The sequence below is a fragment of the Selaginella moellendorffii genome, unplaced genomic scaffold (assembly GCF_000143415.4).
Source record: "Selaginella moellendorffii unplaced genomic scaffold, v1.0 SELMOscaffold_127, whole genome shotgun sequence".
In the NCBI taxonomy this organism is placed as follows: Eukaryota; Viridiplantae; Streptophyta; class Lycopodiopsida; order Selaginellales; family Selaginellaceae; genus Selaginella; species Selaginella moellendorffii.
Window position 1 is genome coordinate 30080 of NW_003314388.1, and position 25834 is coordinate 55913.

General features: G+C 48.5%; 10 protein-coding genes and 1 long non-coding RNA gene across 17 annotated transcripts; 7 read left to right on the forward strand and 4 right to left on the reverse strand.

Annotated features, from left to right (window-relative positions):
• The first annotated feature begins 12 nt into the window (after positions 1-12).
• On the forward strand, positions 13-1723 carry LOC9650234 (peptide chain release factor PrfB1, chloroplastic). Its single transcript, XM_002991968.2, has 6 exons — positions 13-234; positions 290-510; positions 561-764; positions 829-1044; positions 1103-1289; positions 1344-1723. The coding sequence occupies exons 1-6, from the start codon at positions 15-17 to the stop codon at positions 1640-1642; spliced, it is 1347 nt and encodes a 448-aa protein (XP_002992014.2). The 5' UTR covers positions 13-14; the 3' UTR covers positions 1643-1723.
• Positions 1724-1756: 33 nt separating this feature from the next.
• Positions 1757-4129, forward strand: LOC9645234 (DNA-(apurinic or apyrimidinic site) lyase 2). The gene is made up of 10 exons (XM_024665795.1): positions 1757-1891; positions 1948-2059; positions 2163-2390; positions 2462-2547; positions 2599-2714; positions 2766-2846; positions 2906-3127; positions 3182-3333; positions 3393-3895; positions 3945-4129. The coding sequence occupies exons 1-10, from the start codon at positions 1784-1786 to the stop codon at positions 4014-4016; spliced, it is 1680 nt and encodes a 559-aa protein (XP_024521563.1). The 5' UTR covers positions 1757-1783; the 3' UTR covers positions 4017-4129.
• On the reverse strand, positions 4095-5040 carry LOC9645235. Its single transcript, XM_002991996.2, has 3 exons — positions 4909-5040; positions 4755-4850; positions 4095-4688 (listed from the first exon to the last, which is right to left on the reverse strand). The coding sequence occupies exons 1-3, from the start codon at positions 5032-5034 to the stop codon at positions 4506-4508; spliced, it is 405 nt and encodes a 134-aa protein (XP_002992042.1). The 5' UTR covers positions 5035-5040; the 3' UTR covers positions 4095-4505.
• An 808-nt stretch (positions 5041-5848) lies between these two features.
• On the reverse strand, positions 5849-9767 carry LOC9650235 (protein TORNADO 1). 2 transcript variants are annotated; one of them, XM_024665794.1, is made up of 2 exons: positions 7257-9767; positions 5849-7193 (listed from the first exon to the last, which is right to left on the reverse strand). In XM_024665794.1, the coding sequence occupies exons 1-2, from the start codon at positions 9583-9585 to the stop codon at positions 5887-5889; spliced, it is 3636 nt and encodes a 1211-aa protein (XP_024521562.1). In that variant the 5' UTR covers positions 9586-9767; the 3' UTR covers positions 5849-5886. The 2 variants fall into 2 exon arrangements, with proteins under 2 accessions (XP_024521562.1, XP_002992043.1); XM_002991997.2 differs by having other exon boundaries at positions 5849-7205.
• A 1054-nt stretch (positions 9768-10821) lies between these two features.
• Positions 10822-12259, forward strand: LOC9650236 (DNA-(apurinic or apyrimidinic site) lyase 2). The gene is given in 8 exon segments (XM_024665775.1): positions 10822-10884; positions 11121-11232; positions 11354-11418; positions 11510-11567; positions 11639-11864; positions 11916-11941; positions 11944-11995; positions 12055-12259. Coding segments are annotated over 8 exon segments (726 nt in total). The 3' UTR covers positions 12179-12259.
• A 443-nt stretch (positions 12260-12702) lies between these two features.
• Positions 12703-13894, reverse strand: LOC9645236 (KAT8 regulatory NSL complex subunit 3). The gene is made up of 6 exons (XM_002991998.2): positions 13705-13894; positions 13585-13646; positions 13394-13529; positions 13262-13337; positions 13145-13210; positions 12703-13080 (listed from the first exon to the last, which is right to left on the reverse strand). Exons 1-6 carry the CDS (start codon positions 13803-13805, stop codon positions 12865-12867), a joined length of 657 nt encoding a protein of 218 aa, XP_002992044.1. The 5' UTR covers positions 13806-13894; the 3' UTR covers positions 12703-12864.
• An 84-nt stretch (positions 13895-13978) lies between these two features.
• LOC9650237 (cyclin-dependent kinase G-2) lies at positions 13979-16192 on the forward strand. 2 transcript variants are annotated; one of them, XM_024665789.1, is made up of 8 exons: positions 13979-14936; positions 15008-15136; positions 15188-15323; positions 15377-15465; positions 15521-15632; positions 15683-15789; positions 15848-16028; positions 16078-16192. In XM_024665789.1, exons 1-7 carry the CDS (start codon positions 14092-14094, stop codon positions 15939-15941), a joined length of 1512 nt encoding a protein of 503 aa, XP_024521557.1. In that variant the 5' UTR covers positions 13979-14091; the 3' UTR covers positions 15942-16028; positions 16078-16192. The 2 variants fall into 2 exon arrangements, with proteins under 2 accessions (XP_024521557.1, XP_024521556.1); XM_024665788.1 differs by lacking the exon at positions 16078-16192 and having other exon boundaries at positions 15683-16010.
• Positions 16193-16255: 63 nt separating this feature from the next.
• On the forward strand, positions 16256-18856 carry LOC9650211 (laccase-4). 3 transcript variants are annotated; one of them, XM_024665786.1, is made up of 7 exons: positions 16256-16472; positions 16520-16671; positions 16744-17144; positions 17191-18120; positions 18178-18306; positions 18493-18512; positions 18571-18856. In XM_024665786.1, exons 1-5 carry the CDS (start codon positions 16392-16394, stop codon positions 18303-18305), a joined length of 1692 nt encoding a protein of 563 aa, XP_024521554.1. In that variant the 5' UTR covers positions 16256-16391; the 3' UTR covers position 18306; positions 18493-18512; positions 18571-18856. The 3 variants fall into 3 exon arrangements, with proteins under 3 accessions (XP_024521554.1, XP_024521555.1, XP_002992018.2); XM_024665787.1 differs by lacking the exons at positions 18493-18512; positions 18571-18856 and having other exon boundaries at positions 16744-16970; positions 17013-17144; positions 18178-18349; XM_002991972.2 differs by lacking the exons at positions 18493-18512; positions 18571-18856 and having other exon boundaries at positions 18178-18349.
• Positions 18857-19120: 264 nt separating this feature from the next.
• LOC112343015 lies at positions 19121-19845 on the forward strand. The gene is made up of 3 exons (XR_002991148.1): positions 19121-19165; positions 19237-19709; positions 19761-19845. It is a non-coding gene; the product is annotated as an uncharacterized LOC112343015 (long non-coding RNA).
• A 906-nt stretch (positions 19846-20751) lies between these two features.
• On the reverse strand, positions 20752-21899 carry LOC9650212 (probable protein phosphatase 2C 10). Its single transcript, XM_002991999.2, has one exon. The coding sequence runs from the start codon at positions 21897-21899 to the stop codon at positions 21030-21032; it is 870 nt and encodes a 289-aa protein (XP_002992045.2). The 3' UTR covers positions 20752-21029.
• A 141-nt stretch (positions 21900-22040) lies between these two features.
• On the forward strand, positions 22041-25503 carry LOC9650238. 3 transcript variants are annotated; one of them, XM_024665792.1, is made up of 7 exons: positions 22041-22099; positions 22146-22210; positions 22292-22473; positions 22540-23138; positions 23197-24469; positions 24525-25332; positions 25399-25490. In XM_024665792.1, the coding sequence occupies exons 3-6, from the start codon at positions 22306-22308 to the stop codon at positions 25320-25322; spliced, it is 2838 nt and encodes a 945-aa protein (XP_024521560.1). In that variant the 5' UTR covers positions 22041-22099; positions 22146-22210; positions 22292-22305; the 3' UTR covers positions 25323-25332; positions 25399-25490. The 3 variants fall into 3 exon arrangements, with proteins under 3 accessions (XP_024521560.1, XP_024521561.1, XP_024521559.1); XM_024665793.1 differs by having other exon boundaries at positions 22041-22210; positions 25421-25503; XM_024665791.1 differs by having other exon boundaries at positions 22041-22210.
• The last annotated feature ends 331 nt before the right edge of the window (positions 25504-25834 follow it).

The window sequence follows — 25834 nt, forward strand, 5'->3', positions numbered from 1 at the left end:
AGTTTCCGTTTGCCATGGAGGCTTTGAGAGCGAGCGCCTTGGCTATGGCGCCGACAACACAGCAGCGCCTCCAGTTGCCCTCGCAGGTATCCAAGAGGTTCTCAGTGGATACTGGATTTTGTGCAAGAACTCGATTCCATGAGCAAGCTCTCGAGGGGGGGAAGAGAATGTCATCGATTTCATGGACGGTATGTGCTGCTTTAGATACTGGCAGCCAATCGGTGACAGAGCTAGGTAAGTGTCTCGATTCTCTAGGAGCAAAGGCTGATGAATCGATCAAACTCGGCAGAATTTTACAGTTTGAGGAAGGATGTAGAGAATGTGGCCGCTCGCGTTCGCCAGCTCCTCGATTCGGCAGATCTGGAGCAACAGGAAGCTGTTCTGGCCGACCTGGAGAACCAAGCGAGCGATCCAGCGTTTTGGGAAGAGCGTTCCAAGGCACAGAAGATACTCTCCGAGCTCAACGAGATCAAAGATCGCGTCAATCTTTACAAAACTTTTCGAGCCAAGGTAATTTGCTGAGAAAAACAAACTACAAGCACTTTAACTTGGAAGAACAGGTTGACGATGCCCAATGCATAGTGGAACTTTTGGAGGAAATGGAGAGTCCGGACGCTGCTTTGAAACTGGAAGCCGCGGAGACGGTCTCGTGGATCACCGCGGCGATGGATAGGTTCGAGTTAAACAAGCTCCTGTCTGGAACTTATGACAAAGAAGGAGCTCGGATCACTATTACCGCAGGCGCTGGCGGAACCGATGCGCAGGTAACATCTTGTGCTGATATCTTTTTGGAAGGTTTGAGATTGTTCTACATACATTCCAGCACAGGATTGGGCTGAGATGCTTCTAAGGATGTACCAGCGATGGGCTACCAGGTCGGGATTTAAGTCGACTGTGGTGGAGAGTTCTCCTGGCGAGGAAGCTGGGATCAAATCGGCCACACTCGAGATCGACGGGAGATATGCGTATGGTTATATCTCCGGAGAGAAAGGCACGCACAGGCTGGTGAGACAATCGCCTTTCAACTCTAAAGGTCTCCGACAGGTGAGGCAAACGGTAGTTTCATCGAAACTCTTGTCTCAACGTTTGCTTCTCTTCACAGACAAGCTTTGCAGGAGTGGAAGTGATGCCTCTGCTGGAAGAGAGCGAGATCGAGGTGGAGATACCCGAAGGCGACCTCGAGATTACAACGTGTAGATCTGGAGGCAAAGGCGGGCAGAACGTAAACAAGGTCGAGACTGCTGTTCGTGTCACGCACATTCCAACAGGGATTGCTCTTCGCTGCTCAGGTACATGAAACGAAGTAACAGCGCAGTGCTCTAAAACTTTCTTCATGTTTCCAGAGGAAAGAAGCCAACTCCAGAACAAGATAAAAGCAATCGCGCTGCTCAAATCCAAGCTCCTGGTGATTCTCGAGGACCAAAGGGCTGCCGAGATCAAAGAGATTCGAGGGGACGTTGTCAAGGCGGAGTGGGGGCAGCAAATAAGAAACTACGTCTTCCATCCTTACAAGCTCGTCAAGGATTTGAGAACAAACGTGGAGACGTCGGATATCAGTGGAATCATGGACGGGAATTTGGAGCCACTTCTCACAGCGTATCTCATGTCCAAGCAGTCGAGCTCCTCGCCAGTGCCAGCGTAAGTTACATGAGATCGTTCCATAGTTCCATAGTTAATACATTGTATTCTTTTCTTTGGTAACTACTATAACACTTTGATATGATAGACTATAAGATTGCTTTTGCCCTATTTCGTTTGAGCTCCTCCGTGGCTGGGCGGGGAAATGAGGATCGTGAGCTACAATGTGAATGGACTGAGAGCGCGATTGTCTCCAGCGAGATCGCTGCGCGCCTTCTTGGACTCGCTTGACGCAGACATCATATGCCTCCAGGTGAGAGATTGGATTTTCGATTGTTCTTGCTGATTTGTTCTTTGTTCTCGGGCTAGGAGACTAAGATTCGCAGGCAGGAGCTCACGGCGGATATTGCCACGCCGCAAGGATACGAATCCTTCTTCTCTTGCACGCGCACCGTGAAGAAAGGCCGCCTCGGCTACTCAGGTATGATTTTGGTATTGTTTTGCATTGTTGGACTGGGTAGAGACTTTGCGATTTAGAACTTTTCTTCATCCTTGGCATTGGATTAAAGCGCACTGCTGGTCAGGTGTGGCTACGTTTTGCAAGGTGGAGTGTGGAAACAATGTAGCGTTGCCTGTGGCTGCCGAGGAAGGCTTTACGGGTCTCTTGACTAGTGCCAGAGCTGGTGAAGGTGACAAAGAGTTCTGGCTTGGAAGCTACGATCCAGTTCTAACCGTGGAAGGATTTACGAGGCAGGAACTTCTCGATTTGGACAACGAAGGCCGATGCATCGTCACGGATCACGGGCATTTTGGTATGGAGCTTCCTCGCTTTCATTCGCACTGATTGTTCTGTTCTGTTTGTTGATGGATTCTTTCTACCTAGTACTCTTCAATGTCTATGGTCCTAATGTTGGCTGTGGAGACGCTGAACGACAGGACTTTAAGCTCAACTTTTACCAAGTGTTACAGGTATTGACAGATGCGTTGCTGTTTGTTGTGAACCTTTTTCTTCCTTCGCAGTGTAGGCTGGAAAGCATCTTAAAACAAGGCAGGAGGATTATTATTGTGGGGGACTTGAACATTTCTCCATATCCTATCGACTCATGTGACCCTGGCCCAGAATTTGATACCAGTCCGTAAGTCACTCACTGATTTCTAGTACTTTTTTAACATGTTCATTTTAACAGGAGCCGTCAATGGTTTAGATCATTGCTGGTGAGCGAGGGTGGTGCGTTTTCAGACGCGTTTCGCGTGTTTCATCCTGAAAGGTAACTCTTCACGGTTTTTGTCTGGCCAAAACATATGTGCTTATAAATATGTTGTTCAGAGCAGAGGCTTACACATGCTGGTCTCAGGCATCGGGTGCGGAGGAGTTTAACTACGGCAGTCGTATTGATCACGTTCTTATTGCCGGTCCCTGCGCTGGCCATTGCCAGTCTCCTGATGGATCGCATGGCAATAGTAGCTGTGACGGATTTGCAAAGTGTGGAACAGATATGTGTGACATTCTTCTCGAGTTTAAGCGTGCAAAGCTGGACACCCTTCCGAGGTACGCAAAAAAGACAGACTAGTTGTTGCCAGTGTTGATGTTTCTCTATGGCAGATGGAGTGGTGGGAGAAGCTTAAAACTGGATGGTTCAGATCATGCTCCTGTTATTCTGCAGCTTAAGCATTTACCTTCCATTCCACCACATGAAGCTCCACAACTGGCTGCTCGATTTATGCCTGAGCTCCGCGGTCGTCAGCAAAGTATCGGTAAGTAACTTCTTATAGCGAAGGACGTTTCTGACAACCGCTAGCGCTGACTGGTGCAGTTTCCATTTTCCAAAAGCTCAACGACAAAGCAACAGCTAACACGGAGCCTGATACAAGCCGAAATGTTTCCAAGCCCGCTTTTACACAGGAAACGGGCAGCAGGAAACTACAGAGGCTGTCACAAAGCAGATTGACACGGTTTTGCTATCAAAGGCATGAATCTTCTGACAAAATGAGCTGCACAGAGGTCGCAGTGCATGGGCAGAGCTCCAGCCTTACGGATGAAATCCAGCAATCACCTGAATCATGCGACAATAACAACTGCTCAGAGGTTGCAGCTTGCGGGGAGAGTGCCAGTCTGATGGATATGTCAGATGAAACACCGACGGAAAGCTCTCAGCAAAGCTTGGAAAAATCTGCAGCAGGCTGGGAAAGACTGAAGAGCCTGATGTCGCGAAATCTTCCATTGTGCAAGGGACACGGTGAGCCTTGTGTCGTGAGAACAGTTAAGAAGGCTGGTCCCAATCTTGGCCGTGGTTTCTACGTCTGTGCTCGAGCAAAGGTGATCTTCCTTGAAAGATTCTTCATAATTTATTCGTTGTTTCGAGCAGGGCCCAGCTTCCAATCCTGAAGCGAGGTGCGATCATTTTCAGTGGTCTTCGTCCAGGACAAGAAAGAAGTGAAAAGTTGCTTCTATATCTAAGCTATTAACGTGCATTCGAGTACACCGATTGTTATATCTCAGCTTCGCTGCTTAGGTGAGAGCGTCTTAACACAGGTACTTCTATTATGAGTTTCCTGAGCTCGCTCACAAGCTCGCGTTCCGAGAACTGGAACGCCTTGGCAATCACGTCGTCGCTCTTGGGAAGTTCCCAGATTCTGGCTGTTAAACGCGCCGATCCCCACAGCTACCTCCTTCGCAACGTTGAGCTGAAAGTGGACGACCCGAGGAAACACGAACATGTTCCCGGCCTGGATCACCCCTCTGAACAAAGAGGAGCTCTGTGACGAGCGACCTCAACTTGTTACACGTTATTATCGTCCTCGAAGAATCTTGTTGGACATCTTGAATGGCTTCCAAGCTTTCTTCAAGTACGAAGATGGTCGAGGATCTATGTCTTGGAAGCTAAGCTGTCAATGGAAGCCTCAAAGATGTGTGAGCTTTGAAAGTACTATCTACTTTCGTCTGGAGGCGACGAGGCCATGGCGTTTGATCGCTCCCCCGTGATGACTGGCATCCACAGCTTAGAAGTCTCTCTCAAGAGGCTCTCGGCCTCTTCGTCCTGGGCCAATTCCGCGACTTTGGCTTCCAAGAGTCCCATCCTCTCGCTCAAATCGCTAAGCTGGTTCTCGATCTATACACAAACAAAACACACACACTCAGTGAACAACAAGAAGGTTAAAAAAAAAAAACCTCTTACATCCTCCGCAGGCGCAGGAACTTTGCTCGTTTCGGCGAAGAGATCACTGAGCTTGTCCCGGAGCTCCAAATCGGCAGCCCCTTCAGCCTCCTCGAACTGCCAATTCAAAGGAGGTAGCACCAATCAATTCCACAGACTTGAAGGCTAGCTCTACCTGATTCAAGATGGCGTGAAGGCAATTAAACAGATCAGAAGTGGTGGCCGCCTGCTGGGGTGGCGCTACATTCTCCACGGGGGCCTCTTCTTCTTCTTCTTCAGGCGCCAAGCTCGTCATAGCCATGAACCCTAAATTTGACAAAAGTAAATCATATAATCTTAAACATATTCAAAAAAATTCTGAACCCTAAATTTGAAAAAATTAAATCATATCATCTTATACGTTACCTAATTCACTCCACGTGTTCTTCATGCTCCAGTCCAACCAACTTCCCTTCTCTCTCTCAGATCGGGTTGGTGCATTCAAAATACAAGAATACAATTCGTGTTGAACTAAAAGTTTAATACAGAATTGAGTGCCATTCCAGAATGGCTCCTCTTTTTCTCTGTTTCTTTGTCCTTTTACTGTACAAAATGGCCTACCTTGCGACGAACAAGGCTTTGTTAGTTTCCTTGTTACGCATCAGGCGAAGGAGACGACTGAGTCGAGATCGATGGCGATGATGCCTCGAGTAGAGATTGTGGAACCGGAATGAGGGAGTTTCTGCATCTCTCACACAAAAGAGTCCTCGTCCGATCCTCGAGCACAGGCCAGGAGGCTGGCGGCCGCTCCTGCGAAGACTAGAATGGCCAAGCAGCAGCTCATTGAGAAAGTTTGCTGGCTCTTTCCCTAGTCTAGAATTTTCAATGAGAATTTTTTACTTACATGCTAGGCTCATGCGTGCACAGGGAGTAACTGAGGAACAGCTAAATCGCAGGACTCCTTTGCACCGTTGCTTTGTGGAAACTTTGGAGTGTCCGATGGTGTGGAGAGAGGTCTTAAGGTTTGATCTCTAATCGACATACAATACATGAACTATGGATAACCCAGGCATATCAGCAAAAACATTCCACCTGCTTTCTTTTGTTTTTTTTCTTTGAATACAAACTCCTTTTCTTCATTTTAGTAGTTTTACAAAGCCTGTGCCCTTCTTCTTCAATAATGGTGATCTTCACAGACCCAGCCACATGGACTTTTGACGAGTCCAAAGCACTTCTTCATCATCAAGATTCGGTCCTCGCCATATCGTTGAGGTGAATTCTTTTTCACATACTCAAACAACTCCATAATGTCATCTTTTGATGCTGGTTGCAACCTGTTATTGAGATCGCCTTCAAAGCAGGAGTCAATTGTAGCCTTCAAGCCATTTGCACCAAGCTCAATCAAGGTACCGACCAGCTCCCCTCCCACTGGCGATGCCACTTTACCGAGCTTTGCAAGGGTGAAACACATTGTGATGCCTGGGACGAAGACGTTGCTATACTTTTTGAACCATTGATTTGGGATAGTGATTGGTACTCCTGGGTACTTCTTCAAATCAACTGGGTGACAGCCGCTTGTATGCTCACATAAGTAGCTAATATTTGCCCGTTTCCCAATCAGTGGTGAATATTTTAGCAACAGATTTGACTCCATTGTAAGGTGCGGGAGTTTCGGACACTCCAGCTTAATGGATTCCAACAGTGATGAGCAGCTCTTGATCAATGCGTTTTCTGTGTCCTTCAGGCCCTTTTGCAGCTTTTGTAAAGATTCTTTGATATCTGTTATGGAGACCTTAAAGTCCTCCATATATATCTGAATCCCCTGCATAGATTTCTGTTGATGCTTGTGTAATTGGTAGCAAAAGTTAGCAAGGTTGCTCATGTCATCACTTTCAAACTTTGGGATCTCGACCTGCACAAGCTGTAGCTGCTGGTTTTGGTACACTGACACTATGTGCTGGTTGTATTCTTTGACAACCTCTTCAACAGCATGCTTACGTGGCTGAATAATCTCGTTGACTTCACTTGGCATCAAGAGTTCCAAGGCACTTGTGGAGTCACCAAAACCCCAGGTAAAGTGATAATCAAAGCCCTCCCTGGCTACCATCTGTTTGACCTCTTGCAGTGTCCAAGAGCTCTTGCTGCATGATCCCTCTTGTCCTGATGCTTTTCCAAACTGTCTTACCTTCCCTGGATTCAAAACATGTTCTTCAAGCTTGATGAAAGGACAGGCCCTATTAGTTTCCTTTACTACACAATCTCGTATCTCCTTCATGAACTGCTCCCCTTTGAGTCCCCTCTCTTCCTGCTTGGGCACCATCAACATAATATCCACCCATTGCCTATCTGTCCAATGCTTATAATCCCCACCAACAGTAACCAGAACTTGAATGCGATCCTCTTCAAATGAAACCCAACCTGCACCAAGCTCACTTCCATGGCCCCATTTGTCACACATCTCCTTCACCTTAGCTTGAATAACTGCAAATAGTCCTGCTTTCAATCAGTATTAGTCTAATCCAACAAGTAATCCAGCATAATTACCTGATGGGAGAAGAACGAAGCCCTTCATAGTGTCGTCTGCTTGCAATCTCCGACCCCAACAATCATATGTTTGCTCGCTTTCAATCCATCCACTGAACTCATCACACAATAATGCAGGCACAATGAGGTGTTCTGGCCGATTTCGTGGCTCTGACCACCTTATCTCCCAGCTAGTCATGCCATCAGGAATCAAAACCCCCATCTCACAGAGCAGCTTGAGCAGGAAATAGATGTTGCCCTCCGCAGTCTCTCCAAGTGTTTTGAGCTCTTGTACTGCTTTCACAGTAGACCACTTGGGTTCCCCCCACTTCATCGTATCGTTTCTGTCTTGCTTAGGAATGAAAATTCCTAACACAGTGTGGAGAAACCATGGCATGTCTAGAACTGCATTGTTGACAATCAATGCAGCTTCTTTGTCGTTTGGATCCCTGTCTTGATATGTGTCATCTGCCCCAAAGTAGACAGCTTCTCCCATGTCATGTAAGCAGATGAATGTGTATTGTGCAGCAAATGCCTGATCTTCTTTCTCCTCCTTGAACCAAGCCTTGGACATCTCATGTAGGTCTACCACCCTCTGTTGGACAAGTGTTTGTGCCCGTGTGTGGATATGATACCATGGTGTGGATGAACCCCGCCTTCTGATAACCTCATCACAAGTCCAGGGAATCACAGGAAGTTTATTTATCATTTCGTCCACTGCTATCGCGAGCTTGGGCTTCAGTTCCTTCTGTACCTGACGAGCATTCAACCCATTCACCTCGAAATAGTGATCACCACGTTGGCCCTGAACAAAGTCTAGCTTGTCCTTATACTTGAGTAACAGTGTCGTCGCAGCTGCTCGAGCTTCTACCAAGAAACGGTTATCACGAACAAAGATGTTGAGTACTAAGAAAATGGTGGGTTTCCTAGCTGGTGTTGCAGATTGGTGGGCCGCTATGAAGCGAAACCAGTATTGGAGCTCTGTTTCCAAGTCACCTCCAGGACCTCCAACCTTGCACACCACCATGAAGAGATCTTTGTCGCTGCCCCTGAGGAAATAGTGATGAAAAGCGTGGTAGACCTCCTGGCCTCCCAGATCGTAGATCAGGAGTTTCTTCCTCTCTCCAAATCTGAGAGTCCTCCTCTCAATTCCCACTGTTGATGATGCATGATCCTGACGCGGCGGCTTGACGCACTGCCGGAGGGCTGCACAGGTGCGGACAAGATTGGTGGAGATGGTGGTCTTGCCCGAGGCAGTGTGGCCGCACATGAACAGCTTGGCAGTTGATGGTGTGACTGGAGTGCTTTTTGCAAAAACGGGGCTCTTCTGAAATAGAGCATTCCGGTACTTTACCCTCAACCACCTGCCCTCCTGCACTTTAGAAGCCCATTTGCCTCCAATTTGCAGTCTCTGGATCCGGCTGCTGTAGTTAGCCTCCAAGCTGCTGAGAACCACACCTTGAAGTCTTGAATTTCTTATAAATTCACTCCTGAGAAAAATAAGTTGAGGACTTTCCCATAACGGAGACAAGGAGACACTTTCAAGCTTGCAATATGGGCTCGCCAGTAACTGACCCACGGGCTTCATTAAAGTTACTGGATCGATTGATTCTAACTCCAGGAACCAGAGCTTGCACTTGGCATTGTTGTTTATGCATTCTGCCAGCAGGGAGATCTCCTCATGGCTGGCCACATTTGAAATTCCAAGGCCTTCTATTGATCCGCAGATTTGGCTGAGTAGCGCCTGATCATTTGGGGTGTTGACCAGCCTAAGCTTCCGTAGACTTGTTCGAGCCTGAAAGAGGGCAGGGGTCAAGTATTCATTCTGATCCAGGGACAGCTCCCAGATCTTGCAGGCTGGATCTTGCAGCAGCTTCTCCAGGTGGGGCGAGCAATCGCATTGTTTAAGCTCCAGACGTTCTAAATACTTTGGAAGTGTTGATTCTGCTAAAGCATCTAAATCTACAGCACAGGAATATAGAAAAAGCGTCTTGAGCTTGATTGGCATCCCCTTGTGCTTGGCAGCAGCAATAGCATCATCCAAGCTGCGAATCACCTCCTCACCAAATTTGTGTCTAATTCTAAGGCTGCTCAGCTTGGACACAGCTGCTTCTAGAAACCCCTCCACTTTGTGGTAGCCCTCCCTCCACACGAATACGTGCTCCAGAGTGTTGTCCTCCAGCAGCAGCAGGTTGCGCAAGCCTTTGAAGTCTTCTGAATCGAATTTTGCTGCTCTGTATCTCTGTTCCTTCAGCTGACTCACACTCGACACCCAATGGTTCCAACTCTCAAAGCGAATGCTTCCCAAATTCTCGTAATCATCTATCCGGGCCTGCTTTGGCTCCCCCATAACTGACAATGGAATACCCTCAGAAATTACAACAAATGTCGTTGATGAATCAACATCCAAATGACAACTTGGAAGTGGCTAGCAAAGATGAGTCAGTGGCTTGGCATGCTGCTTGGCTTCAAACATGAAATCAGATACTCTGATCGCAACGCAACCCTACGGTGCACGTCGTACAAAGTGGCATCAATCATGGCAAATATTTTTCTTTTTCTTTTGCTTTCGCTTTGTAAAGGTAAGCAATTAGCAAGCGCGCTAGACAACGCATAAACTTATGTATGCGTATGCCACTTTACTCACATGCATAAGAGTTGACAATGCAGAAGTAGACAATGCACAAGTACTCTTCAAGAGATTCCACGTGCCGCGCGAGTTCGTCAGCTCCTCGATTGGGTAGACCTGGAGCAACAGTAAGCTATTCAGGCTGACCTGGAGAACGAAGCGAGCGATCCTGCCTTTTGGGAAAAGTGTTCCAAAGCAAAGAAAATACTCTCCAATGGAAGCCGCGGAGACGGTCTCATGGATCACCGCGGCACTGGATAGGTTCGAGCTAAACAAGCTCTTGTCTGGAAATTATGACAAGCTCGGATCACTATTACTGAACAGTGTCTGCTGATATCTATTTCCAAGGTTTGAGATGCCTCCCCAGAGATATAATCATACGCATATCCCCGTGGATCTCGAGTGTGGCCGATTTAATCTCAGCTTCCTCACCAGGAGACCCTCCACCACAGTCGACTTAAAGCCCGACCTGGTAGCCCATCGCTGGTACATCCTTAGAAGCATCTCAGCCCAATCCTGTACTGAAATGTATGTAAAACAACGCATAGGCTGGTGAGACAATCGCCTTTCAACTCTAAAGGTCTACGACACAATCTTTAGTTTCGTCGAAACTCCTGTCTCAACGGTTGCTTCTCTTCACAGACAGTGATGCGAGATCGAGGAGATACCCGAAAAGACCTTGAAAGTATATGGAGGCAAACGCGGGCAGACTGCTGTTCGTGTCATGCACATTCATGATGTTTCTAAAGATCTAGTGCTCTAAGACATTCTAACTAAAGTAAAAAATAAAAGCAATCGCGCTACTCAATCCAAGCTCCTGGTGATTCTCGAGGAACAAAGGGCCGCCGAGATCAAAGAGATTCAAGGAGACATTGTCAAGGCGGTCTGGGGACAGCAAATAAAAAACTACGTCTTCCATCCTTACAAATCCTTACAAGGATTGTGGAGACGGTGATCATGGACGGAAATTTGGAGCCACTTCTCACAGCGTATCTCATGTTCAAGCAATCCAGTGCCAGTGTAAGTTGAGTGAGATAGTGGTTAATACATTGTATTCTATTTCTCGTGATACTCTTTGATAGGCTATAAGTAAACATGAGCTACAATGTGAATGGACTGAGAGCGCGATTGTCTCCGGCGAGATCGCTGCGGTCCTTCTTGGACTCGCTCGACGCAAACATCATATGCCTCCGAGAGATTGGATTTTGGATTGGCTCTAGCTGTTCTTGCTGATTCATTCTATGTTCTCGAGCTAGGAGACTAAGATTCGCAGGCAGGAGGTCACCGCGGATATTGCCACAGCGCAAGGAAACGAATCCTTCTTCTCTTGCTCGCGCACCGTGAAGAAAGGCCGCCTGGGCTACTCAGGTAAGAATCACATCACTAGGTATTAAAGATTTTGGTTTTTTTTGCATTCTTCGACTACAGACATTGCGAGTTAGAACTTTTGTTCTCCCTTGGCAAGGGATTAAAGCGCATTGCTGGTCAGGTGTGGCTACGTTTTGCAAGGTGGTGTGTGGAAACAATGTAGCGTTGCCTGTGGCTGCCGAGGAAGTTGACTAGTGCCAAAGCTGGTGAAGGTGACAAAGAGTTCTGGCTTGGAAGCTACGATCCAATTCTAACCTTGGAAGGATTTACGAGGCAGGAACTTCTCGACTTGGACAACGAAGGCCGATGCATCGTCACGGACCACGGGTATTTTGGTATGGAGCTTCCTTGCTTTCATTCGCACTGATTGTTCTGTTCTGTTTGTTGATGGATTCTTTCTACCTAGTACTCTTCAATATCTATGGTCCTAATGTTGGCTGTGGAGACGTTGAACGGCAGGACTTTATGCTACAGGTATTGACAGATGCGTTGCTGTTTGTTGTGAATCTTTCGCAGTGTAGGCTGGAAAGCATCTTAAAACAAGGCAGGAGGATTATTATCGTGGGTGACTTGAACATTTCTCCATATCCTATCAACTCCTGTGACCCTGGCCCAGAATTTGATACCAATCCGTAAGTCACTCACTGATTTCTAGTACTTTTTTAACATGTTCATTTTAATAGGAGCCGTCAATGGTTTAGATCATTGCTGGTGAGCGAGGTGGTGCGTTTTCAGACGCGTTTCGCGTGTTTCATCCTGAAAGGTAACTCTTCACGGTTTTTGTCTGGCCAAAACATATGTGCTTATAAACATGTTGTTCAGAGCAGAGGCTTACACTTGCTGGTCTCAGGCATCGGGTGCGGAGGAGTTTAACTACGGCAGTCGTATTGATCACGTTCTTATTGCTGGTCCCTGCGCTGGCCATTGTCAGTCTCCTGATGGATAGCATGGCAATAGTAGCTGTGACGGATTTGCAAAGTGTGGAACAGATATGTGTGACATTCTTCTCGAGTTTAAGCGTGCAAAGCTGGACACTCTTCCGAGGTACGCAAAAAAGACAGACTAGTTGTTGCCAGTGTTGATGTCTCTCTATGGCAGATGGAGTGGTGGGAGAAGCTTAAAACTGGATGGTTCAGATCACGCTCCTGTTATTCTGCAGTTTAAGCATTTACCTTCCATTCCACCACATGAAGCTCCACAACTGGCTGCTCATACCTTCTATACACTTCAGAATTGACAACAAATGCTGTTAATCAATCAACATCAAAATGGCAACTGAAAACGAAGAATTGCAAGGCAGCATGACAAGCGTGAGAGCATGCCATGCAATGCGAGTCAGTGGCTCGGCAGTTTGCTAGTTTTAAACATGAAATCAGATGCCAACCCTGATCTCAACGCTACTGTACAGTGCACGTCGCACAAAGTGGCACCTTTAAACATGGTATCATGATCGAACGCTACGCTACAATGGACGTCGTACACAGTGGCACCAATTTAATTACTGTAACCTGGTTTTGCAACCGATTGGCCTGCGACGTGAAGAATGGCCAAGCAGGAGCTCATTGAGTTCTCTCGCTTGGAGCCTCCCAAGTCGAGAATTTTTAAAGAGAATTGTTTACTCACATGCTAGGCTCATTGCATGCACAGGGAGTCCGCGAGGAACAGCTGGATCGCATTTACGGCGTGGAGCTCAAGGGACTCCTGCGTTGTGCTGTTCTTGTCAAGCACCTTCTTTGGGACTTTGAAGGAGTGGTCTCCTCCTTCGATGGTGTGGAGAGAGGTCTTGACTGGCATCTTTGTGACGACGCTGTGGAGCTTATCGAGCGGACACATCGTGTCTTTGGTCCCCTGCCAAAACGAAAAAGAACAAAAGAGAGCTGTGAAGTTCACAGTGATGGTTGATCGCAAGTACCTGGACGAACATTGTTGGTACTGGAACTTCAAGCAAGGTTTGATCTCTAAGCGATCCCTTGCTTCCCTGGACACCGGATGGATTACATACCAGGCTATATAAACAGGAGAACTATACCTTAAGCGGATAACCCAGACATATTACAGCAGCTATCTGGTGTGAGCCAGCTTTCGCAGCTACCATGCAACCCACCCTGTGAAAATGGAGAAGAACTTGTATAAAGATGACAAGAGGAAAAAAGAAAAGAACCTTGAACCCATAGATTTGCCCACGAGAACTACTGGGTGTCCTGGGTATTTCTCCACGCCCTTGTTAACTTGCTGGAGATGGAAATCGACGAGCTTCTCGGCCTTGGGTGGAGCACCCTTCTTTCCTCCAGAAAGATCTTCCAAGAAAGAAGAAAAAGAATAAGAAAGAAGACCCAAGAGCTTGCTTCTTACAGGGATAGTCGAATGTTATCACATCCACGGCGTTGGTCGCCGTTGCCAACAGGTTCTTCCATCTTGCCAAAAGAAAGAAAAAAGAAAAAGAGGATTAAAGCAAGATCCGGAGAGACAAACCTGATCATCCAGTCGGATGAGGACGGAGCCCCAGCGCCGTGGGCAAAAACGAGCAGCGGCGCCGGATTCAGGCGCGGTCGCTTTGCTTCACGCTCTTCCATTTTAACACTTACCCGATAGAAGAAAACGTTTTAAGTACCTAGAAATCCTCCTCGTCGATAGACGAGAACTTTCTTTCCTCCTCTCATAAAGAATCGAGAAACATAAAATGCAATAATGATTAGACCAAAGGTTAGAAAGGGTAATATTTTACGTCTAGGGTCTAGGGCTTCTTCACTCTGTGTTTTAGGGCTCGTGGCGCTCGCCGGTAAGTTCCAAATGCGCTAGCTCTCCTGCTCCCGCCCGATCGAGCTGGATGGATCGCAGTAGCTTAGGGACTAGCAGGAGATGCATCTGGTGAGGGGCATGGATCTCGATAGGGATAGACCAGACAATGAGCGCAATGGAGTCAGGGCCTACATTGCCACGGATTCCAGGGACGTAGAGGGCGACGATGGGATTTCGAGGAAGAGGAAGTACTCTCCCATTGTTTGGGACCTTGACGACGGCAGAAAATCTGATGCGGCGCCGCCCTTGTCTAGATTCTCCGAGGCGGCTGCTGCTGGAGAGGATGAAACACAGCCGATTGACACCGATGTGCTCTCCAGCGGTGGTGGTTGTGCTCAGGACAATTCCGGGAGCCGAGATGAGGAGCAGCGGTACGAGCAGGAACTTAACGAGAAAGAGCTTGTGGAACTTAGCGACGACGATGGTAGTGCTCCAGACGAGCGCTCGGGGTCGGACTCGGACTATGACGATCGATCGCCGCCCCCGCAGCTACGTAGTATTGATATGCTGCGAGGCTGCCGAAGCGTGGACGAGTTTGAGAGGCTTAACAAAATCGACGAGGGGACTTACGGGGTCGTCTATCGTGCTCGGGACAAGAAAAGTGGAGAGATTGTCGCCCTCAAGAGAGTGAAGATGGACCACGAGAGAGAAGGATTCCCCATGACGTCTCTACGGGAAATCAACGTTCTTCTCTCGTTTCACCATCCATCGATCGTGGATGTCAAGGAAGTGGTGGTCGGCAGCAACTTGGACAGCATCTTCATGGTGATGGAGTATATGGAGCACGATTTGAAAGGATTGATGGACGCCATGAAGCAGCCTTTTACTCAAAGTGAGGCGAAGTGTCTGATGCTACAGCTCTTCGAAGGCGTCAAGTATCTGCACGACAACTGGGTTTTGCATAGGTATGCCTTCTATCTTTCCTTTCTGTTTTCTTTTTTCTTTTGGTCTTACTGTAAACAAGCGATCTTTTCAGGGATTTAAAGACTTCAAATCTCCTACTAAACAACCGTGGAGATTTGAAGATATGTGACTTTGGTTTGGCAAGACAATATGGTAGTCCTCTTAAGACGTACACACGCATGGTAGTCACGTTATGGTACAGGTATGCATTCCTTTTCAGAGCACATAGATGGAAGTCTGAAACCTGTTCTAGGGCCCCCGAGCTGCTTCTCGGCTCAAAGAAATACAATGCTGCCATTGACATGTGGTCCTTGGGTTGCATTATGGCAGAATTCCTCGCCAAAGAACCTTTGTTCACCGGGAAGTCTGAAATAGACCAGCTGGACAAGGTCAGTAATTCTGAAGTACATCTACAATATATCTGTGTCTTTCTACACTGCAGATATTTAAGACATTAGGAACGCCAAATGAGAAGATCTGGCCCAATTTTGTAAACTTGCCAGGGGTCAAATGCAACTTTGTGCGCCAACCGTGAGTTTCGTTTGTCCTGGGACTCGGCAATTCTAACTGGTGTAATCTTTGATAGGTATAATAGGCTTCGGGAAAAGTTTCCTCCAGTTGCTTTTGGAGGAAGACCGGCTTTATCCGAGAAGGGTTATGACTTGCTTAACAAACTCCTTACCTACGATCCATCGAAGGTATTTATTCCACACGGCAAGGCCTCCTAACTGACTCCAGGAATTTGCAGAGAATTACAGCTGAAGAAGCGTTGAATCACGAATGGTTTGACGAAGTTCCACTTCCAAAAATGAAAGAGCTTATGCCGACTTTTCCAGTACGAAGCGATCAGGACAGGTACACATTGTTCAGTAGAGAAGAACATTACGTGGCTATTATGGTTATCGTCTGCCAGGAGACTGAGAAGAGCCATGAAAAGCCCGGATCCACTCGAAGAACAAAGAAGGCGTGAGTTACGGGGCGAGTTTGGGGCAGGAGTGTTTGGCTAACTACCGAGCTGCAAGCATTTTTGTTTCGGAATTGTACAACTCGTGCAGCACCTTTTGACTATCGAAGAAGCCGCGTCCAGATGGCAGGTTTGTAGTTTGTCTATTTCGAACACGCGGGCTCATATATGGCATGCAGGATCTTTTTTACATACAGTTTTCTAAGCTCGTCGGGATTTGTGCTGAGTGTACTTGCGGCTGTAAAATACTTGTAGAGGTTCTTCTCTGGTAATGATCATGACCATTCGTTTTAATCTCTAACACTGCATGGGAGTTGCCGTGGGGCATGAAAGTCTTGATTCTATCCATTGTTTTAGTGTGGCAAGAGTAATTGTAGTCACTCACGCAACTCCTGAATCCCACTGAGGTGGTGTGAATGGTCAAAATGAGAACGGAGGGTGGATAGACTTGAATATATAGCAAGGTAAGTTTTGAATGTTTATTTAGACTGTTATGTCGATTCTAACAATATTATTTCTTGTAGCGACTACTTTTCAAACTGTTCATTCTTCAACTAAACACTACTATTTTACTGTAAGCCTTGATCTAGGAGGCTTTCCGAGTAATAGTTTCTCTTGCAGGTAGAGAATAAGACTATCACTAGACTCTGTCGAACCAGAACGATTGTTACTGTGAACGGCGAGTTTCCAGGCCCGCAAATTGAAGTAGATGAAGAGGATAGAGTGATTATTGAAGTAACAAACAAAGCGAGTTCTGGCATCAGCATTCACTGGTAAGTGCTAGAAAGCGTTTCTTTCTTCCTTTTTTTTCTGAGCTTGATTTTAAGAGACGACTGGAATGGTAGGCATGGTGTGTATCAAAAGCGGACATGCTGGTTCGATGGTCCGTCGTACGTCACACAGTGTCCCATTCAGCCTGGAAATTCCTTTACGTACAACTTCACGGTTGTTGGTCAGCGGGGTACCTTATGGTGGCATGCACACGCAGGCTGGCTCAGAGCTACCGTTTACGGAGCTTTTATAATACAGCCTAGTTCTAATCCTCTCCCAGAGGAGCACACTATCATTCTTGGTATGTCTAACTTCTTTGCGTATTTCTTACATGATTTTCCAGGACAATGGTGGAACTCTGATGTTTCTGCGATGGTGGACGAAGCTACAGCAGCTGGTGTACCACCAAACATATCAGATGCATTGACGATAAACGGGCTTCCCGGCCTCCTGTATGGTGGGTGCTCAGAGTCAGGTATGCAGGCACACTCATTGCTATATGAACTGATAGTTGTCCACAGATACCGCTCGTGTAAGGGTAGCAGAAAGCAACACACATCTCCTGCGCCTTGTCAACGCTGCAATGCAGATCGAGATGTTCTTTGGTATTGCAAATCATACCCTTGAAGTGATCGAGATCGACGCCTCGTATGTTAAACCTTTTAACACGAGCACAGTGGTAATCGGACCAGGCCAGAGCATGAACGTGCTGATCACTACTGGAAGTGACGTCGGTTCATACCTTATGGCTGCCCGAGCATACAGTGCGGCTCCGAGTATACCTATTGACAACACGACAAGTTCCGCAATACTCGAAGTTGGTGACTCGTCCGACGTTCCGGCAGATTTACCAGATCTTCCTGGCCACTTCGACACAGCTTTTGTGACAGAGTTTGAGGACAAGGTACTGGGGCTCGTCGAGGGGGCGGTTCCTACAGAAATCGACAAAGAGATGGTGATAACGGTGTCGATGAACGTCCTCGACTGTCCTCCGGACGCATCAGAGGAAAGCTGCCAGTTTTTTGAGGGGCGGGCCGGAGCATCCATGAACAACATAAGCTACGTCCATCCGAACACCTCCATACTCGAGGCTTTCTACACCGGTGCCAGTTCTGGAGTCTACACCACCGACTTCCCACAGTATCCTCCTGTTGTTTTCGACTACACTGGGCCTCCGCCTGCTAATCTCAACGCTGTCCGGGGAACTAAGGTGCACGTTGTGGAGTATGGAACGAGGATGCAGGTTATTCTTCAAGGGACAAGTCTTGTGGTAGCGGAGTCTCACCCCATGCACCTCCATGGTTTCGACTTTTTTGTGGTCGGACGTGGGCTTGGGAACTACAACTCGTCACTGGCTTCGACGTTTAATCTCTGGGATCCTCCTAAGCACAACACGGTACAGGTTCCAGCGGGAGGGTGGACTGCTTTGAGATTCTTAGCTACTAATCCAGGTACTTCCGTTCTGTGGAGCTCTTTCATTACCTTTAAAAAGCTGTGGGTGCTTTTAGGTGCTTGGTATTTTCATTGCCATCTTGATTTCCACCTCTCGGTGGGATTGGGCATCGTGCTTATAGTCGAGAATGGGGATGAGCCCTCGGAACAACTTGTCCCTCCTCCTGTCATGCCTGCGTGTTAAGGTACTTTTTTTTTGAATAACAATTCCTTTAGATAATATGATAAGATCATTTGTCTGTAGTACACTTTAGCTTGTGTTATTTGCTAGTGATAGCCGCCGCTTTTGCTTTATTTAAATCTCTGCAGTGTTTCTCACCACAAAATGCAATTCTTTCTTTTTGTGTTCTTTTTGCGTTACTGCAAAGGAGATGTTTCGAGCTCGTTAAAGGTTTTTATTGTTCATTTTCTCTACTTTAATCGGTCTTTGATTATTATTCCTCTTGTAGCCGTATATTTTCTACCTTGGAGGTCAAAAGGGCATATCGACCGAAACACTGACCAGAACTCACTATGATCTACTCGCGCAAGGAACTACCAGTTTGATCCTTCGTGTTTATTTTCTTTAATTTTTCTGCTCTCGGCCTCAGCAGCGATGATCTATAGTTATAAATATGTATTTAGTGGATTCTCAGCCAGACTTACCAAAGAACAAGCTGACGAGTTATCCAGTACGTGCTGGAAACTTCAGTCTAATCTAAACAGTTTTTGTCCTGATCTGTAGGAATGCCGGAAGTTCTCAGTGTTCATCTCTCTTTACACTCTGGGATTTCTTGGGCCTTCCGATCGACGCAGAGTCAAAAGCAGCAACGCTTTCGTCCGAGCACAAAATTCTGGGTGAGGACTCCAGTGACGTAATTATTGGACTCCTTGACTTGAACTCAATATTCGTCTTTCGAGGGGTCACACTCCTAATGCACAAGGTATATGGCCTGAATCCGAAAGCTTCCGTGATGATGGAATGAGTCCAGTTCCTGCGACATGGAAGGGCTCCTGCGTCAATGATCCAAAGACAAACGCTTCCGTTGTAGTTCACTGCAACAGGTACGAGACAGTTCGTCTGCACTCCATCACTTTCTTTTTTCCTGAAATTTGTGAGGTGCGAAATACTACAGAGCTGGCCTGTCTCCAAACGCTTCGGTGGCATACAGTAATCCTAGAGACTTCGGTGGTCATGGAACGGCCACAGGTTCTATTGCCGCTGGTATGGCAGTGGCCAACGCGAGTATGGGGGGACTGGCTTCAGGAATTGCAAGAGGTGGTTTTCGCAGTGCCAGGATTTCTGCGTAGAAAGTGTGTTGGATGTTCCAGTGCTACGACATCAACATTGTAACGGCTTTAGACGACACAATTCACGACGGTGTGGACGTGATCTCGCTCTCACTTGGAGACGTGACTCTGCCGTATAACATCGACATTATCGCGATTGGTGCCTTCCATGCACTGGAGAAAGACGTTATAGTCTGGAGAAAGACATTATAGTCTCGAGTACTTCTGGAAACTCTGGGCCGCTCAACGGAACAGTGACGAATGTAGCTCCTTGGATACTTACTGTTGGTGCTAGCTCAATCGATCGAAACATCACACCGTGAGTCAATACTTCAAAGTTGTTTGCTTGACTGATATCTTGTTTTTTCAGGAACTCAACTGTGTTTCCTATAAAGCCCGCACCAGTTGCTGCAGGTTCCTCTTCAAGAGGACCCAGCTTTATCAGTCCCGACATTATAAAGGTAATGCTCGTCATGATCAAAGCTGCTTTGCTTTTTTGTTTTCACTGGAAGACACAATTCTGATTTCCTTGGATGTTTCTCAGCCGGACGTGAGTGCTCGAGGCGCGAGCATTTTGGCGGCATGGAGCGGTGCGCGTCCAGCAATGGATCCAAGTGGGAAGTTTGTGCGCGTGAACTATGCTATTGCATCTGGAACGTCCTTCGCCTATCCTCACGCAACCGGTACTGCTGCTTTCGTCAAGTCGGTTCATCCAAGATGGAGTCCGGCAGCAATCAAGTCTGCGATCATGACAACTGGTAGGAGATCATTGTCACGATGAGCAAAAGCGGGGACTGATGCTATCTCTCGAAACTTTTTAGCGAGATTTTCTCGACAACACCGACAGCGACGGAATGCCAGCAAGCTTCTTCAGCATTGGCGCCGGAGTGATCCAGCCGATGAAAGCCATCGATCCGGGACTGGTCTAGGAGACCGCTACCTCGGACTACATCCTCTACATGTGCAGCACGGGCCGCAAGAGCACTCCCGCCAGCCTCAACTATCCCTCCATCGGATTCTACATCAGCGTCGTTAGGAGCGCCATGATCCAGCGAACATCGGCGACGCGAGCTCGATCTACAGATCCCGAGTCGAGGCTCCTAGCGATTCGCGGCTCGCCATCCCCGTCTTTCCCCAGGAGCTACACTCCTCGAGCAAAGGGGAGAAGCTCTCCTTCAACGTGACGATTGCCATGAGTTCTTCACAAGCGCCCATTTCTTTTCCATGGGCGTTTTCGTCGCTCACTTGGGACGATGGGAAGCACAGCGTTCGGTGGCCATAAGTTAGTTTGCCGTGTCAGCCGCCACGTCCCTCCTGATATGTAGGGCACGCGAGTTCCACGTGGCGGTACATTCGAGATTTTAGGGCTTTTGGCAATGGAATCGAGAGAGAGCGATCGATCATGAGCGCTGTCCTGAATGCGCGTCTTTTCAGCCGAGGATCTTTGCTTTGGTATGTGGAGGTGGACGAAGTGGTGAGGATTTTGCCTTTCTTGCCTGAGGATAAGATCGAACCACGCTCTTTATATGAATCGTGTTCGCATCAATTTAGAGATCTGTGTAACAGGTTCTCAAGAATTTCGGGATCGACTATCCCTGCTTGCTAATGAATGAGCTACTAAGCTGTGCTTCTTCCAAACTTACAATGGAACTACAATCACAGAAACGTTGTCCGAGCTCCCCCTGTTCAAGGCTCTTCGAACTATCCTCGATGCCATTTCGTCCAAGGAAGTCGATCCGCTACCCATCGTCCTACACACCTCCTCGTTGGACATGGTCTCAAACACTCCGTCCGAGGTGAGCAGCAAGTAGGATCCAGCCCCGGCCTCGGCGATGCTATACTCCGTGAACTCCGGCGTCGCGATCACGCCATGCGACTTAAACTCCGCGTCACCGATGGCCCGAGACACGGCCAGAGCTCCGTCCACTCGGTAAACCGCCCCCGTGAAAACAACCCGGCCACCCGCCGCTTCGATCCGTGCTCGCTCCTCGGGCACCTCGGGGTGGTGGTCTCGGCTAAGCTGCACGGCTTTCAAGCGTGGAGAGCTCGCGGGCGATCCGGCAGCGCAGACGAGAGCTCGAGAGTCGCCGACGTTGGCCACCAGCACGAACTCGGACGTGACAACGGCAACACACGCGGTGGATCCGGCCGTGATCTGGTTACCGAGAACCGCGTCCTCGACGTCGCCCAGTGTGGATCGCAGGGATTTCTCGAATGCATGGCGGCGGAGATCGCCACCCTGGGAGGAAAGGTGGCGGACGAACCTGGGATAGAAGAGCGAGGCGGCGAGATCGCTGGCTTGCGCGCCGCCGTGGCCGTCAAACACGCCGAAGACTCCAAACTGGGTGTGATTGGCCACGGCCAAGATCCTGTCCTCCTGGTAGCGGCGGAGGCCTTGATCGGTGGCGGTGCCGAAGTAGCGGCGCGGCGGCGATTGCTCGTTGATGGATGATATGAAGCTCGATGTCAAGAACGCGAGCGAGAAGAGGAAGAGCGCTCTCCACACCATAGTTTTGTCTTGTCACACATGATAAAGGGGACCAATGGCGGCGCGCCACATTATTTATAGTTTTCCTTGTGCTACTGACGTGGCAAGCAGTCACTTTTTAAACGATCCACTCGATATTGGCCGTCGATGTTTAGGGCAAGGAAGACGAAAATATTTCTGGGAGGGAAGAGCGCCACAAGGTCTTGGAATCGATCCGAGAGGTAGCGGCTATCTTCTCGCTCGATTGATTGATTGTAGCTCCATCAGAACGCCCGCACAGTATGGGATGTAGAATTGAGGGGTTTCGTCGATCCCTTATCTAAGAATGCCAGGTACTAAAGTCTTCGGTTGTTCTCTTTCAGGGTGCGTTTCATTCTTGCTTGCATTTTTTCTGGTATCGCGATTTTTCTCAGGGCTTTGGTGAACCATGGGAAAGCCAGAGATCATTTGTCCACCACATATCGATAGTATCTGTCCCATTTGGCTCAAGGTTCCACGAGAGACTCAAGCAGTATTCATCGATGCCACATACAAAATCCAACAAATAGGTGAACTTGGTCTCCATGGTGGTCCACCAATCTCCTTCCGGCTCCAGGTTTCTTTTTTCATTGTCACTTTCATTTTTTTCCTGTTCTAACGATCGATCCACTGGTACATGCAGAAAGAGCACTGGCTCCATCTCGCTCACGAATTTCTACTGGAGAAAGTGAAGCTGAACCATGCCAGCAGCACGTTGTCATGGAACCAAAGCAAGCAGCTCGAGAAACTAGAGCAGTGGAACGAGCCGTGGTTCTTTGAGATCCTCGGTGATCCCGTGAAGGACGTTTCGGCCGAGCTGCGAAGCATAAGGAGACTTCTGGACGATCAACGCCTGGATCCATGTGACGCTTTGAGAGGTTTCATCAACTTGCACCTCAAGACGGAAGCGTACAAAGACTGTCCTGGAGCTTACTGGGCACTGGACTACACCCAGATGCTCGTTTCGCAACTTCTAGTATCCCAATCACCTTCGCAAGTCTACCACCTTGTTCTCGATTTCGTCAAGGACTTTTGGACCCCTCCCGAGCTTCTGGACGAGGCCAAGGCCTGGGCCTGCTTTTACGTTGGCGTGGGTACCAGCAAGAGCAGCAACACGGACGATTCTACGAGCTGGTTTCGGAGGAGCTTGGAACTTGCAAGAAGCTACAATCTCCTTAGCCAGGCCAGTGAGATGCTGGGAGATATTTATCTCGGAGAACGGGAGCTGATTTCTCATAGCAGGTATTGGGATCTTTCGAAATCTTTGCTGGGTAAATTGTCTTTAGTTTTTTCGTTGCAGGAAACAGGCTCAAATGGTTTATGGAATCCAGCACTGGGCTGCTGTGAAGCTCCAGAGAGTGGATGTGGCGCTACACGCACTCTGCAAGCTCTTTCAAGTTGAGTTCTACGCCGGAAACCTTCATGAGGCCGAGGCACTTGCCAACAAGCTGCAGGGAAACCATGCCGGGGGTTACGTCGCTGCTCAAATCCACGAGATGCATGCATGCATCAACTTCGCTCAGAAGAGATTTGGCGAGGCCGAGGCGGCCAGCCTCGAAGCTCTCCAGATCCTGGAGCAACTTTCGACAGACATGCTACCCGAGAGCTTCTCATACTTTGAAACGCAACAGCCGGACACGAGTCATCCCGTTTGCTGGCCGCAAGTCATGGAAAATGTCATGGAGTCAGCTCGACTTGTCTTGGGGATTTCACGGCTATCCAGGGAGTTTTCAGCTAATCACGAAGGAACCCAGGAAGCAGAAGAGAAGTTGCAAATGCTTGTCTCCATGCAAGGGCTTGTTCCGAAGGCCAATCACAACGCTCTAGCTGCGGAGCTCGTCCGGAACCGAGCGACAGCCGAGATTTATCACCGAGGCGACCTTGAAGGAGGGGAATCCAGCACTGCTCAACTCTTGGACCTCTGCAGCAAAAATACCTCTTCCAAGTGCGTACGAATGATCAACATGACGGAGGCTGTGAGCTTTGTGGTGGAGTTGGCAAAGGCAAATGCCCACAGGAACAAGCTAGACGGCGACAAACTCCAAGAACGCAACTGTGACTCGATCATCGACAGCATTCTTACAGCAAACCAGGATCTAGCAGGGATGTTCACTGTTGGAGATCTCCTGAAAGCCAGGAGAAGAAAGGCTTTTCGGCCTTTGCAGCGGGAAAAACATCTGCTGTGCTGGTACCAGCAGGAGAGCAGACGTCCGGGGCCTCGTGATATCGATAACGTGGACACCATCTGGGAAGAACTGGAAGCGGTCTACAAGTCGGCGAGAGACGACACTGTGTTTCTCGTCTACCTTTGGGACTGGGTGTATCCGTTCGTAGAGCTTCCCAGCCAAAGTAAGATGCACAGCTATCTCTTGAATCCAAATGAAGAAGAAGCCCGGTGGCACGCTCAGGCTGTTGGACAGCTCTACTCCAAAGTTTACGACATGCGGAGAAACCTTGCCGAGGACGAGGATATTAGGAAGTGCCTGGAGGAGCTTCATCAGCTGCTCATCTCACCCTGGTCGGAGGAGCTCAAACGAATCCAACCAAAGCGGCTGGTTGTCATCCCAACTTCGGTACGTCTTTCTGAAATTTGCCAGGAAAAGCTTGCAGAGTTTTACGAGCTCACAGGTGGTGGCGATGGTGCCGTTTGCTGCATTGCTGGACCCGGAGGACGGACTCTACCTGGTGGAGAAGTATGCAATCTCGTACTCGCCATCCCTGAGAATGGTCGAGAGATTCATAGGTAACAAAAGCGACCAGGTGGTCATCAAGCAGGCTATGGTGGTGGGAAATCCAGACGACTCGCTGGAATCGGCAGAAGACGAGGCCGTGCTCGTGGTCAACAAGCTCATGCAACGAGGATCATGTCAGGTGGATCTCTTATTGGGTCTTCAAGGCAGGCGAGCCCGTGAGATGGACGAAGCTGCCGCAGCAACTCGTGCAGCAGTGATGGACTCGTTTTCCAGCAGTCGCTGGATCCACATCGCGGGACACTCGTCGATCAACAACAACTTTCCTTGCGGTGCTCTGCATCTGGAGGACGGGAGCTTGTCAATGGAAGAAATCGAAGAGAAACTTCGCCGTCACAGAGAGGTGGCGAGCTTCGGAGTGGTGCTGAGTGGATGCAGCACTGCCCTGGGACAGATCGAAATGCAAGGGATAACAGGGCTGTGCCGGTGTTTCCACGACGCTGGGGTTTCGGTGGTGGTGGCTTCTCTCTGGAACGTGGACGACTTTGAAACACAGCTGCTTGTGGAAAAATTTTATGCCGAGGCATGCAAGGGTGTGGAGATTGCCGTGGCTTTGCAGTCCGCGATGAAGTCGATGATCCACTCGAAGAACTTCATGGGAGCTCCAGCTTACACTGTCAATCAATGGGCAGCTTTTACAGTCTCTGGAGATCTTTACTCTGCTCTCAGCTTTTGAAACACAACTGGTACGTATCGACTTTTGGACTGGATCGTCGTCTCACAGACTTTGCTTTTATCATTTGATCAATCAGACTCTCATGAGTTTCATCTCAGCTTTGTGCACCAGTCTGATCTGAGTCGACTCTCCGCTGAAAGCAACTTCCCCAAGTCCACAGAAGCTCACGACCTTCTCCTTGCGGAGCAGCACCATCCTTGTCTCAATCGTCACCTCGAAACGCAGATCGTCCAGGATCACGTCCGGGTCCTGAACTTGCCACTGGATTCTCTCCACGCCGGTGATTTGCGGACCAGTGCCGAGATATGGAAGTTTTGGCCACTCTCCAAACTTGGTCATGGCCTTGTGAGGCTTGTCGCAGTGATAAGGCTTCTTGTTTGCCCAGGTATTCATCTTCCACTGGATGCATGCAACGCCAGGGTCTCCCACGTTAACTGGACTAACTGTTGTCAATCTTACTGCAGAGTTGTCGGCCTCCTTCCTAGTGATTCCAATCTCCAGCTTCGCAGCTG